The sequence below is a fragment of the Antechinus flavipes genome, chromosome 4 (assembly GCF_016432865.1).
Source record: "Antechinus flavipes isolate AdamAnt ecotype Samford, QLD, Australia chromosome 4, AdamAnt_v2, whole genome shotgun sequence".
Taxonomy (NCBI): domain Eukaryota; kingdom Metazoa; phylum Chordata; class Mammalia; order Dasyuromorphia; family Dasyuridae; genus Antechinus; species Antechinus flavipes.
This window is the reverse complement of record NC_067401.1, coordinates 299,312,348-299,326,961: the sequence shown is the minus strand read 5'-3', so window position 1 is coordinate 299,326,961 and position 14,614 is coordinate 299,312,348. Positions and strand designations below refer to the sequence as shown.

Genomic DNA, 14,614 nt, shown 5'->3' with positions numbered 1-14,614 from the left:
TAAGGATTTTCATTTAGTTTGTTTTTAATTTTCATATGGTAGTTAATAAAAATTATTATTGTTTGACAGATTAAGAAGCTAAAACACAGATTTAAGTAATTCATTCAAGGGTACCTAGCTAGTAATAGACATTGGAGAGATTCTTGTCCAGTCTTTCCACTAGATTAGGATACCTGGTGATATGGACAAGGGTAATGGATTCAATTCCTAGATGCACCAATTGAATTCTCTATAGCATCAACAGAAGGAATTGAGGACCGGTGTATTGGTACTCCTCCATAATTTTTAGTTCTGCCATTAAATACATGTTATCCTTTATAGTTTGTGTTAAGAAAATATGATAAATCAAACAGTATTGTAATAGCTATTTTATGCTATGATGATTATCTCTTCTCCTTTTCCCTTCCTCCCTTTTTTCTTCCTTCAACCCCCAGAACTATTTTTCTTGTTTATTTCTTCCTGAGAGGATTCTGAGGAGAGGTTCTTGGAGAGCTGGGTCTAAGGAATGGGCTGTTCTTTGGTTTTCAAAATCAGGAAACTGAGTATAGAGTTTCATTCAAAATACAGGGCTCTGAAAATTGAGTAGGTTTCTTTTTAATCTAAAATCAAATTAGCCTCAGAATAGAAAGTAACTTCTGAGCATGGTCCCTTGATGGACAAAGGAAAATTTCTTTAGGCAGCAGAGAATCAGATCTTAAAGAACTTTAAACAGGTCACATTTCCTTATTAACATGATTAATTTTAAGAGACAGACTATACAAATTCTTTTGTTGAAGTAGGATTTTGTTTTGTTAAGGATTATTTATGAACTAGATCATTAGTTTATATTTGCAAACCTGTTTTACATGGATTTTATTTTGTTGTTTTACAAAGTATAGATACATGTTGTCAGTGTTTGGCTTTCAATTAAGTTAATGCAAAGAAGCAAACAATATAGATCATGTGTTATGAATGTTCAAGTGAAGCCTTATATAGCTCAGTTAATTCATTTTGTTATCATTTGAATCTGTTCATCACAATTTGCCACAATATTATTGTGCTCTCTCTGTCTGTGTCTCTGTTCCTCTCCTTCCCTCCCCTTCTCTCTGTCCCCACATATACTGTGAACCAGGTAGGTGGTGCAGTGCCAGGCCCAAAGTCAGACAAGACTCATCCTTGCATATTTAACTATGGCTTCAGACACTTACAATCTGATCCTGGGCGAGTCACTTAGCCCTATTTACCTCAGTTTCTTCACCTGTAAAATAAGCTGGAAAAGGAAATGACAAACCATACCAATATCTCTGCCAAGAAATCTCCAAATGGGATCAAGAATAGTCAGACATGACTGAAACAACTGAACAATGTATATACTATGGTATTTTTTTGTAACACTTACAAATTTTTTTTCTTTAAGGATTTTCTTTTCAACAAAATCTACCCAATGGAAATCAAGATCATAGAATTTAGGTTTTAAAAAATCTTAGTCCAATCCCTTGTTTTCCAAATGAGGAAACTGAGGCATGGACAAGTTACCTGAATTTTCCAAATCACACATGGTAAGCAGCACTTCTGAATATTCTGACAAGAAATTTCATGCTCTTTCCAGAATGCTACTATGAGAAACTCAAATCCCAAATAAATAAATAAATAAACCCAAGGCAATGCAAGGTGTAGATGAGTCCTTTATCTTAGAGGTATATGGTATCTTAGAGTTTAGGAAGGAGGTATGACAATGGATTGTTTTATAAAGTAGGTTTATAAGCTTCTATATGAAGGCTTTTAATTTCCATTATATATATCATCACATCTAATTAGGATCAATGATTTTGGTGCCACTAAAAATCTGAAGTAATTTATCTTGAACTTTTCCCATTCTCTCTTTTTCTTCATTATGACATATCTTCTTTTTCCTCTTCTCAAACTTTTTATTTTTCATGCATATTCTCTTTTCTTTCCCTTTTTTTCATAGTTTCTGCCATAGGTCTTACTGTAATTAATAGGTAAATATTTCTTAAACTCATTAGTAACACCCAGAGTAGGAAATGTCATTGATCTCTGCCCTAAGATATATTACTGCAATAAATCAAAGATCATCATAGTAAAAGGCATAATGCTTTACTCATTGTTATTGAACTCACCTCATACTTGGAATATTTGATTACTCCTGATCATTGTAGAGCTTTAACATGCTGAGATTATAATGCTTATAGATTCGATTTAATTAGAACCCTACATGATTTGTCCCAGAACTTTTGACATGTCTCTCACCCAAGTAGCTTTGTATAGAAATTCATCAAAGTGAAAATTTTTGAATGCTTAAGAATATAATTTTCTAATTTTTTTTGTTTTTTATTTATTGATTAATTTTCAAAAATTTCTTTAATACTGCTTTGGAATTTTATTCTACAAATCATAGTTATGTTAAAATTGGTTGCATTTTACTGAATTTCTTATCCAAAAGACTTTTTTGTTTCTTTCTAGTTTAATAACTTGAAATATTTATTTATTTAAATTTATATTGATCTAGAGAAATATTATAGTTTTCCATTACTTATTTAATTTGTATAGACGTGAAGAGTTCTTAGTTTTGCTCTGTGAAAGCATATTGTAGAACATGAAATAGAACTTGTTTTTTAAAATAATAATAATTTACTTTGAGGAAAGAGCATACAACTTCCATAGTGCTTACTACTTTGTCTTCAAATAGAGGTTAGATGTCTGGAGTGGCTCTTTATTTTAATATCTTAGCATAACTTGTTTTCCCCAAAGATTTCTCTAGTCGACCAGAACTGCAACTAGAACTATGAAGTTTAAATTTTTACAATTTATGTGTCTTATGATTGTATTGGTTAAGTTGTTCTTAACTCTTTAATCAAAGAATATTAGCAAAATCTTTTACCTTATAGAAAAATGAAAAACAATAAACTCTTCATCATGTTGATTCTTAAAAAATGATTATCTTTTCTGCATAATTGTAGGCTGTTTTGAGAATTGACTTTCAAAGCAACTTTTTATAGGAGTTAAAATAATTTCAGAATAATTTTTAGGAAAACTTTTTAGAACTTTTTCCTCTTCAATGTTACTCTCTACTAGTAAGAACATAGAAACTCTTTCAGAACACTTTTATATTTATTAAATGCCTACTGGGTGCAAAGTCTTGTGCTAGAAACAAAAGATCCTCAAACTTGATTAAGATAGGGCTTCTAACCTTACTCTGATGGGGAAATAAGCTTAAGAGTTAGGTGGGATTTAAGAAATTATCTATTCTAACTCATTAATTTTTTTAATTATAGTTTTTTATTTACAAGATATATATGCATGGGGTAATTTTTCAACATTGACAATTGCAAAACCTTTTGTTCCAACTTTTCCCCTCCTTCCTCCCACCTCCTTCCCCAGATGGCAGGTTGACCAATACATGTTAAATATGTTAGAGTATAAGTTAAATACAATATATGTTTACATGTCCAAACAGTTATTTTGCTGTACAAAAAGAATCGGACTTTTAAATAATGTACAATTAGCCTGTGAAGAAAATCCAAAATGCAGGAGGACGAAAATAGAAGGATTAGGAATTCTATGTAGAGGTTCATAGTCATCGCCCAGAGTTCTTTCGCTGGGTGTAGCTGGTTCAGTTCATTACTGCTCCATTGGAAATGATTTGGTTCATCTCATTGCTGAAGATGGCCACGTCCATCAGAATTGATCATCATATAGTATTGTTGTTGAAGTATATAATGATCTCCTGGTCCTGCTCATTTCACTCAGCATGAGTTCATGTAAATCTCTCCAAGCCTTTCTGAAATCATCCTGCTGGTCATTTCTTACAAAATAATAATATTCCATAATATTTATATACACAATTTATTCAGCCATTCTCCAACTGATGGGCATCCACTCAGTTTCCAGTTTCTGGCCACTACAAAGAGGGCTGCCACAAACATTTTGGCACATACAGGTCCCTTTCCCTTCTTTAGTATCTCTTTGGGGTATAAGCCCAGTAGAAACACTGCTGGATTAAAGGGTATGCACAGTTTGATAACTTTTTTGAGCATAGTTCCAAATTGCTCTCCAGAATGGCTGGCTGTATTCACAATTCCACCAACAATGTATCAGTATCCCAGTTTTCCCACATCCCCTCCAACATTCTGCATTATCTTTCCCTGTAATTCTAACTAATTTGACAGGTGTGTAGTGGTGTCTCAGTAACTCATTCATTTTTGATCTCAAGTCTTACAAGTAGCAGAGAATAGCATAATAGGGTTTTAGAACCAAGAACCTCTGACTCCAAATTGACCTTTCTGTTGCACCATATTGTTTTCCAAAGGACACACATACAGATTAAAATGTCATCCTCTCTTTATATATAAAGAGACATATTATAAAATGAGTTCTAGTTTCAGACTTCTCCAAGAATATGCATAACCTCATGATAAGATTTTGTTTTTCCATTTCCAGGCCTCCTCTTATCTGTAAATGGACTTAGTAGTACCTACCTCCCATGTAAGCTGTGAAGATAAAATGATATATTTCTAAAATGCTTTGCAAATCTTAAAGTGCTATATGAATTACTTAGTATTACTATTACTAGAAGCTATTACTACCATCTCAACTTTGCCATTTACTTAAATTTATCAAATCCTTCCTAAAGATGAAAAGAAGTAATGGTCATGTTTACCACAAAGATTTCTCTAATCAACCAAAACAGCAAAAGAAAGAAGAGACCAGATAATTGTACTTGCATTGAAACTAGAAAATTAAAATATTTCTTTGAAAGACCTAAACACCTATTTATAATTGATATTTTAGTGAAAAATTGTAATTGATAAGTTCCTATTTTGAAATCATTTTTTCTTTTGTAGCAGTATCCCCAAATGGTTATATTTTAAAATAAAATTGCCTTAATTCAAAAAAGAATTAGGTTTTAAAATGTATTTCATCAAAGATGTCCTACCAATTAACTTTTTTTCTTTTAGATTAGATTTAGAATTAAGTGATGTTTTTGCTTGTAAAACATTTGGAAATTCTACTATTAGCATTTTCTCGTATTAATTTCTTGATATTTGGTTTGTGAAAGTTTACTTTTGAATTCCCATTTGGAGTGTAACATTAATAAATGCAGCTTTTTTGTTCTCCAGAATACTGATTACTCATGTTTTGGGCCCTGCATTAGAATTAGAGAATAAACTTTTATAGTCCCTCTTTCATTCCCCTACAGAATAAAAATACTTGTACTTTTTCTAGTCTTAACAATTCTTGATGAATAAACAATTCCAGATTATCAGTATTAGAGGTCATTTTTGCATAAGGTGAATACCATTTTATACCTCCTGAACATGGTAGCATATTGCTGACAAACTATTTATACATGTTTATTTTCTTTGCTGTGTTCTAATCCATTGGCATGGTTACTTGAGCATTGACAATGTTCATATTTTCTTAGAAAGTTTACATGGGAATGAACAAGGTACTGACCTTGTTCAAGATACATGAGGTAGAAATAGGTTAATTCTTTTTTTTTCCTCTTTCCCAAATTGGTTCATTTATTCTCTATTGAATAAATCTCATTTTGCTTTAGTAGCTATAATGTCTTAAAGCATGGTGAAGTGTAGAGGAGGGGGGAGCACTAGATTTGGAATAAGAATTGTCTCTGCCATTTAGTACTTCGGTTAGGTCATTTAAGCTCTCTGGTTCTCAATTCTTCATCTGTAAAATAAGGATATTGGTTCAAAACACAGCCCTTTGAAGTACAAAGAAACTTACTTTTGGAGACAGATCTCTGGGTTGTCAAATTCTATATGATACTTACTGCTAATTTAACTTCCATGGGCCTCAGTTTTTTCATATGAAAAATGAAGGAAGTTAAACTAAATGCATTTGTTTCCAGCCCCAAATTTCTGATTTTGTCTTTTAATACTATGTAATTTAGATCAAATTATGCTTTATAATGCATATTATAATGTATAGGTGTGATTTCATATAATTTCATCGAATTTTTAATGATTTAATCTGAATTTGAGGGTCAATATTTGTTCAATATAGACAAATCAGAAAATAAAGTCTTTTATTTTACATAGGAAAACAGTAAGCATGTTTCCAATTTTTAGTTTTATACTATATTTTTATGATTTCAGATTTGATATCTGATCTATGTATTTACTTTTGGTTCTTTAAAAGAATTTCAGGATGTGATCATGAAGCATTAGTGTTTTTTAATTCAAAATTAACCTCTCCTCGCTTGAAAGGTTTTAATTATGTAGTTGATATTGGCCACTAGCTGATTTGAATGGGTATTGCTGACTAAAGAGACTTTTAATTTCAAGATATGGTTAAATTATTAGCTCTATCTGTAAAGCACACTTTTTTAAATAAATAATTTTCTTTTATTTTCAGGTAACATTCAAGGAGCAACAATAGTTGATGCCCTAGATACTCTTTTTATAATGGAAATGAAAGATGAATTCAAAGAAGCAAAAGAATGGATTGAAAAAAATTTAGATTTTAATGTGGTAAGTTAAATACAAGTTAGTATGATTATTTGTTAATTCTATCCTTTTAAAATGAGCTGGCATTGTGTAGTAAAATATCTGTTGTGTTATACTAAACCCTAGCAGTAACAAATCATAGCACATTTCTTATATCATCTTTTTCAACATTGGTTTATTTCCAAATAGGAAAGTTGTTATTCTGGGCCTGCCTTCTCTACTTCTCCCAGACATATGCATGCTTTGGGAATAAATAAAGTCTTTCATAAATAAGCTCTTGCCAAAGAAGAAAAAAAGGTGACACAAAAATAATGATAATGGATCAAAATTTTAGCATCCATGAAATAAAATCAGAACGGCAACTAGAATTAGAGTCAAATCATATCTAATGAAAATAGCCATAAAGTAAAATCACAAGAATTTCTTTTATGTAATAAAGTATAACTAGGTGAGGCTGTGAATAAAGTACTGGTAACTTGAATTCAAGTTCTGTATTCAGATTCCTTCTCAGTCACTTATTAGCCATGTGATCTGGGACAAATCAGAGCCTCAGTTTTCTTACCTATAAAACAAAGGTAATAATAGCACCTCTTGCACAGGACTGTTGTGAGGATCCAATGAAATCATACTCAAAATGCTTTGTAAAAATTAAAGATGTATATAAATCTAGCTGTAATCATTGTTGTAATGATCTCAAAAGCCACTACATAATTTATTCTAACACATGGCGGTTTCCAGCTTAAGGAGACAAAACAAAAACATATTAAGACATTGAAGAATAGTAGAGGGAGGGGGGTTATTACTGTATTGTGATAGTTACTTGAATGTAGTTTTAGTTAGTTTTATAATTATGTAATATGTAGTCTTCCCCTTAAAGCTAATTTTTCTGCCCAAGAGAAAATATTCATTTTCCATTATCAGATATCATAAGAGGGAATTAAAATTGGGATTTTTCTAAAATCTAAAGAAAAGTAAAAGGAGAGTATCCTTATGAAGATAGTACTTGAACTTTGGTTCCCTAATTTAATGGCAAAACCATGCTGGCTAAAGAGGAGGCAAAATGGTCTGGGCTGCTGACACAGCATTAGGCTTTGTGAAGACAACTAAGCTCTTTGCCAGATTATATTGGAAAGCAGTCACCATCTCTCTACCCACTATTTAGTTTGTTCTTCATGTATGTGAGAGATGCTGAACTGAGAGAAGCATATTTGTTTGGTCTGTAATAAAATTGTGAGGTTTCCTTTTGAATAACTTTCCAGTGGGGCAGATATTAGTGTTTGTTTTGTTTTTTCTGCTACAATATATAAGTACTTTCCAAACCAATTAATCCTAGATTTCCTCCTCAGTTTATAAAGTTAAATAGCATTTTGTAGATCTTTTTTATTATAACTAAAATACTATTTGTTGTTAGAACTTTAACTCTTACCCTGTGATTTTCATCTCTCCTCCCAAAAATATAAATTGTAAAAATGATTTTTATTATAACATGATTATTATTTTTTTAATTCCTTATTAAAAACTGACAAGCAAGATAAACATGTTTCATTTTATGAAAATTTGTTTTTACATAGACAAACACTTCTGCTTCTGATTTACAATGTTAAAAAATTTAACAAATAACAAGGGAATTATATTATAAAAAATACAACTGAGTAGCTTTTAATTATTTATTGCTGAAGCAGTTGGGATTAAGTGACTTGCCCAGAGTCACACAGCTAGGAAGTGTTAAGTGTCTGAGGTCAGATCTGAACTCAGGCCCTTCTGACTTCAGAGCTGGTGCTCTATCACCTATGCCACCTAGCTGCCCCTTTTGATTATTATTATTATTATGACTGTAAAGGGATATTTTAACAAGAAGGAATGTTTTAGCAAATTTAATAAATTTCATAGATAATGGAAATGCATGCAATAAATATCCTTCATTGGTTTATACTGCCAATAGCTAAAACTCAATTAAGTTTTAATTACAGAAAAATAACCAGATTTTTTTTTGCATTATCATTAGTACAAAGTTCAGAAATTGTTTAAAATTATACGAATCATTTGTACCTGGAAGCAAGAGAGATGGTTTCATATTAAGTTTTCCTGGTTAAAATTAAGTCCTTACATGAAAAGAAGAAACTTTGTTCTGAGAGCTTAGGTACAAAAACTTTTTCTCAATAATTAAAGTTTGTCCTGGCAATTTAGCATCCTCCTATTAATACCAAGAGAGTTTTCTAAGTCATCACCCCATTTCAAAGAAGGGAAAATTAAAAGAACTGAGAAATTAGTAGTTGGAGAAAAGAAGTCTTTCATACAGTAACCAGACTGTGTTTACATTATACTATTGCATAATAGTACACAGTTCAGATGACTTCAAGACATACTTAAATTCATAGAAATGATTTGTACCTGGGAGTAGGAGAGACAGTTTTACAACATCAGTGAAATCCCAAACTGGAGGACAGATTCAAGGTCTGTGCTATAATGAATTCTGCACTAGAGAATGGTCAATTGAGGCTAAGTATAGTGGTTAATGTTAATTATGATTAACTAGCTTCCCTTTCATGTCTGTGTTCCTATTCCCAATCTGTCTCTCTGTTCTTAATAGCTTTTCAAGGTTTATGCCCTCAATAAATGTGAGTTCCTCTTTTGGCTTTCTCCATCCATCCCTTTCATAGAAAAACAAATTGGCAGCTATTTTTTGAGTACTTGCTACATGCAAGACATTACTCTATGTGCAATATGAAGAATAAAAATTAATATGATTCTGTCCCTCTTCAGGAACTTTACAATATAAATCAAAGTTCTTAGCCTAGGACCCCTGGAATTTTTGTTTTCAATAGTTTGACAATGAAATTTCAATATAATTGGTCATATAGCATTTTTAAAAATTGAGACATAATTTCTGTGTAATTTAATCATTTTATTAATGCCAACATATTTATTAATAAAAGGATGGTCCTTTGGCTATCTGTTTTAAACCAAAGCTCCCCAGTTTATCTGCCTTTAGAAGAGTATTCTTGAAGATATAATCAATTCTGATTGTTAATATTCACTCTCTGATTAATTGTTAACCAGTGAGGGTTTGCGTTATATTACAGTGAGAATTTGGGAGTACAGAACTTGAATCTCCCAAATCTTGGTCAGAGATTTGGCAATTTTCAAATCACCTGACAAAAGGAAGAAACAGCATATTTTCCCAGACCTGTCTGAGTAAGCACAGTGAGCAAGAATCTTCTCATGAACCCAACTTAGAATTTCTTATTGTCTGATTAGATCTTAACCCAGCTAAATCTTCTCATTGTATGATGAGGCCATATCAAAGGAGAAAAACCTTTGGTTCTGATTCAATTATTATTAAATACTAGAGAGAAATAATCTCTCTTTCCCTCTCTTTCTCCTCTTCCTTCTCTCCCTCCTCCTTTTTCCCCCCCTCCCCCCCGTTCCCCCTCTCTCTCTTTTTCTCTTTCTCTCTTTCTCAGTATGGGGAGTTAGTTAGCATAAGATAGCTAGGTGGCATAGTGGATAGAGCTGTAGACTTACAATCAGGAAGACCCAAATATATATCCTGCCTCCTTACTAGTTGTGTGACTCTGAGTAAATCACACAACTTTTCAGTCTCAGTTTCTTTATCTATCACATAGGGATAATAATAGTGCTAATCAAAAATATTAATTAAATAAAGTTTATTTGCCTAGGAAAAAATAATAGCTCTAATATCTGCAGAGTTGGTGAGAGGATCAAAAGAGATAACATGTAAAACAAATGTAAACCTTAAAGTGTTATGTACAATGGCTTACTGAATGTACTTGAATTCTATCAGATTGCCTAAGGTTGTCCATGGCACAAAAAAATATTAAGAATCTCTGGTCTAGATAAAGATAGGACCTGCCATAGGAAGTTAACATTAAAAAACTAAATCAAGAAAACAGTAGAAAATATGTCACAAAATAATATATGGCTAATTGCCATATCCATTATAAGAAGAAGGGAGAGGTAATTTCACATTGGAATGATCAGGAAAGAAAGGTTTTAATAAGGAAGTGAAATTTGACTGGAGTTTTGAAGGATGGGTCGGATTTATTTAATTATAGTAACTTACCTATTTATGATCTTTTATGAGAGCAAAAGCTTTACAATTGCAAAGTATATATTATGTATCTCATTTATTCTTTACAATAACCTTGTGAGATAGTCATTATCAACCCAATTTTATAAGTTAGGAAACTGAGAATCAAATTAAGGAATTTCTTTAAGGCTACATAGAGTTACTAAGAATGTAAATCTGGGGCTAGGCCATGTTTCATAATTCTTGACCTTATTGCCATGCTACTTTTATTTGTTCATTCAACAAATGGTTATTAAATCTGTTTCTGAAGAAGCCCTCAGCAAGATGCTAAGAATAAAAAATATAGACAGATAAGAATATAGTCCGTACTCTCCAAGTCTATTAGGATGTAAAGCAAAGTAATATTATGTGACGTATAAGGAGGAATACAGTTAATGAGATTAGCAAAGAAAAGACCTCATGTGGACAAGAACATTTTAGTTAGACTTTAAAGGTTATGTGAAGCAGGAAAAAGAGGCAATTCCAGACACAGAGGAAAGCATTAGCAAAGTATAAGGGAATTATAGATTTAGATCTGGAAGGTACTGTGAGGCCATTATGTCCAACTTCCTCATTTAGAAGGCCAGAGAAGTTAAATTATTTCTTCCTGACCACAAATTTATTATCTCAGATCAGATTTGAACTTGGGACTTTCTTTACTCCCTACTCTGTCCACATATCATACTGCCTGGCATGGAAGCAGAAAAGTAAAGGAAGTGTTTGGAGATCAATTAGGTTAAAATATTTATGATGAGATAAAGCTAGAAATATGTAGCTTTGTCAGATTGTGGAGGACTTGAATACCTGACAAAAGAAGTCTACTTGTTACAATTGGAAGCCACTAAAGATTTATTATCAAAGGAAAGAGTTGCATAACTAAATAAATGTATACAGAAAATAAGCACATCAGTACTGTGAAACATGGATTGGGAAGATGAGAGTGGAAGATGAAATGAGGACCTGTACTTAGGTCCTATAATGGTGGAATAGAAAGAAGGTAACACATTAGAAAAATAATGTGGGAACATAATCACTAAAAACTGATGAAAGCTTAATTGTTTGAGAAGTAGATAAGGGAAAATAGAGCTAACACCAAATCAGTCAAGGCTGGATAAATATTTGGGAATTAGTTGCATAGAGGTGATAATTGAAATGGATGTGATTCTAAGCAATAGAATATATGGAAAGAAGAAAAGATGAACAAGAAGAGAACCTTGAAGATCATAAAAGTCACCCAATTAGTGTCTGGGCCAGGATCAAAATGAATAGTTCCCTGTTTCAAATGTAGGGCCATATCCACTGAGTCACCTAAATAGTTTAAAAAGTTGGTCTTACTTTAATTTCAACCAGACAGCCTTCTAGATTTCCCAGCAATTGTTGTCAGTGAGTTTTTCCAACAGTTGAGGCTATCTTTATCAGATACTATTATACTATATCCGTATATTTCTAAATATATTTCTAAATCTTACTCTTAACGTACCAAATGATCACCTTTCTTTTTTTAACTAGTTCTAAGTTGTTTTGATGACCACAATGCAGTAATACAATTTTGAGATATGGGAATGTTAGGTCTACATCATTTGCACTTTTTAAAATTGAAATTCTCAAAATTGGGGGGAGGGAGGTTTGTTGGTGGTGGTGGTGTTTTTGTTTTGTTCTTCCAGATGGATATTTAAAAAAAATTCTATCTAGGGGTAGCTAGGTGGTACAATGGATAGAGCACCAGCCCTGAAGTCAGTACAACCCGAGTTCAAATCTGGTCCCAGACACTTAACACTTCCTAGCTGTGTGATTCTGGGCAAGTCACTCAAACCCAACTGCCTTAGGAAAAAAAAATTCTGTCTATAAATTAATCTTTTGGTAGTTTGATTGGTATGGCATTAAATAAGTAATTTAGATAATATTGTCAATTTTTATTATGAACAATTAATATTTTTCAGTATGATCAATTAATATTTTTTCAGTTATTTAGGTCTGTATTTCTATAAAGAGTGCTTTGTAGTTGTAATCATAGATTTCCTATGTATCTCAGTAGTTAGACTTATTAATTGTATTCATTCTATAGTTAATGAATGCATTTTCTCTTTCTTGTTGGTTTATGTTGGTAATATATTGAAAGGATGAAGATTTCTATGGGTTCATTTTACATTCTGCTATTTTATTGAAGCTGTTCGTTCTAATGAATTTCTCAGTTGAATCTCTAAGGTTCTCTAAAAACATCATGATCATCTGCAAGAAGTGATCATTTTCTTTCCTCTTTTACCATGCTACCTTAATTTATTTTTCTTATTTGTTTTGTAGACCTTTCTAGAACTTTATCAAATAGTAATAATGAAAATTCTTATTCTATTCCTTTTATTTAAAAGACTTCTATGCTTTCTCCATTGCATGAAATGTACAATCTTAGTTTTAGAAGAGATACTATTACATTTTTTAAAGGTTCATTTTATTCCTATAATTTTAGTGGGTTTTTTTTTTTATCAATAATAGATATTGTATTTTGACAAAAGAATTTTTCTTTTTATCTAGTGATAGAATCTTAAGATTTTTATTCTTTGTTATAACATGGCCTATTATAGTTATAGTTTTCTTATTATGAAACCAATCATACAATGCCTATATAATCCATATTTTATTCAATATTTCTGCCTTGGTATTCATTAGGGATATTGGTATATAGTTTTCTTTCTCTCTTTGTCTCTCCCTGGTTTAGGTATCAAGACCATATTTGTATCATAAAAGGAGATTGGTAGGATCCTTTCTTTTTCTATTTTTGCAAATAGTCCATATGATATTAGAATTAATTGTTTTTTGAATGTTACTTACAATTCACTTGTAAATATATTGGCTCCTTTTAAAAAAAAATTGGGAATTCATTCATAACTTATTCAATTATTTCTGAGATTGAGTTATTTAAATTCTCATTTTACTATTCTGGGCATTTTATATTCTTAGAAATACTAACCCATCTCATTTGCTATTTTGTTGACAAAGATTCCTATAATTTCCTTTATTTGTTGTGAATGCTGATTTTTATTTTTGATAGTGATAATTTGGTTTTCCCTTTTTTTAATTGGATTCACAACATTTATCTATTTAAAATATTTTTTTTAGAAAACTAACTCCTAGTTTTATTTCTCAATTAAGTAGTTTTTATTTCAGTTTTATTAATATTTTCTTTGGTTTTCAAATTTTCTCTTTTTTGTTAGAAATTTTTGATTTGTTGCTTTTGTAGTTTGTTTTAGTTTTATGCTCAATCATTGATCTCTTCTTTTTCTCTGTTGTGAATATTGGTGTTTAGAGATTAATTTTCCTGTCAGGACTACTTTGGCTGCATTCCAAAAGTTTTGGTATGTTGTCTCAATGTTGTTATTTTCTTTGATGAAATTATATATTGTTTCTATGACTTGTTCTTTGATCAATCAATTCTTTAGGATTTAATTAACTCATCTCCATATAATTTTAAATTCTTTGTTCAAAAGTCCTTTATTGGTTATATTTTTATTGTGTTTAATATTTCTGGTTTTCTGCATTTATATTTAAGGTTAATTTGCCTTAGCATATGATTAATTTTTGTAAAAATTCTTTGCTCAGCTGCATATATTTATATATCTTTTTATTTCCATTCATTAATCATTGGAAAGCTATCATATAAAATTTACCTAAAGTCCTATTCAGCCCTTAAATGTATATTGAAGTCCCTAACTTATCAAACTACTATCTAATTCTACCTTCAATAATTAATTTTTTGTTTATGAATTTAAATGCTTTACCATTTTGAAATTATATATTAAATATTGATATTGCACTGGCAGCATGAGCCTTTAAGTATAATGTAATGTTCCTCCTTTTCTCTTTTAACCAGGTTTACTTTTACTGTTGTCTTGTCTGATATTATTATTTTTATCTTATTTTAGTTTCCATGAAATATAAATTCATCTCCAATCCCTCAGTTTAACTTTTTGTGGATTGTTATGTTTCAAGTGTGATTTTTATAAACGGCTTATTGTTGGGCTCTAATTCAATGGATTTCTAGTTCATTCCATTATTCTTTTCT

At 31.1% G+C, this 14,614-nt stretch overlaps 1 protein-coding gene across 3 annotated transcripts in view; it reads left to right on the top strand.

Moving 5' to 3' along the window:
* Positions 1-14,614, top strand: part of MAN1A1 (mannosidase alpha class 1A member 1) — a 176,559-nt gene that overhangs the window by 48,890 nt on the left and 113,055 nt on the right. For 2 of the 3 annotated variants that reach the window (XM_051997639.1, XM_051997640.1), the window contains 2 exons: positions 6,376-6,491; positions 13,271-13,306. In XM_051997639.1, the coding sequence (XP_051853599.1) occupies positions 6,376-6,491; positions 13,271-13,306 (152 nt within the window). The remainder of the gene's footprint in view (positions 1-6,375; positions 6,492-13,270; positions 13,307-14,614) is intronic. The other variant, XM_051997641.1, reaches the window with a different exon arrangement.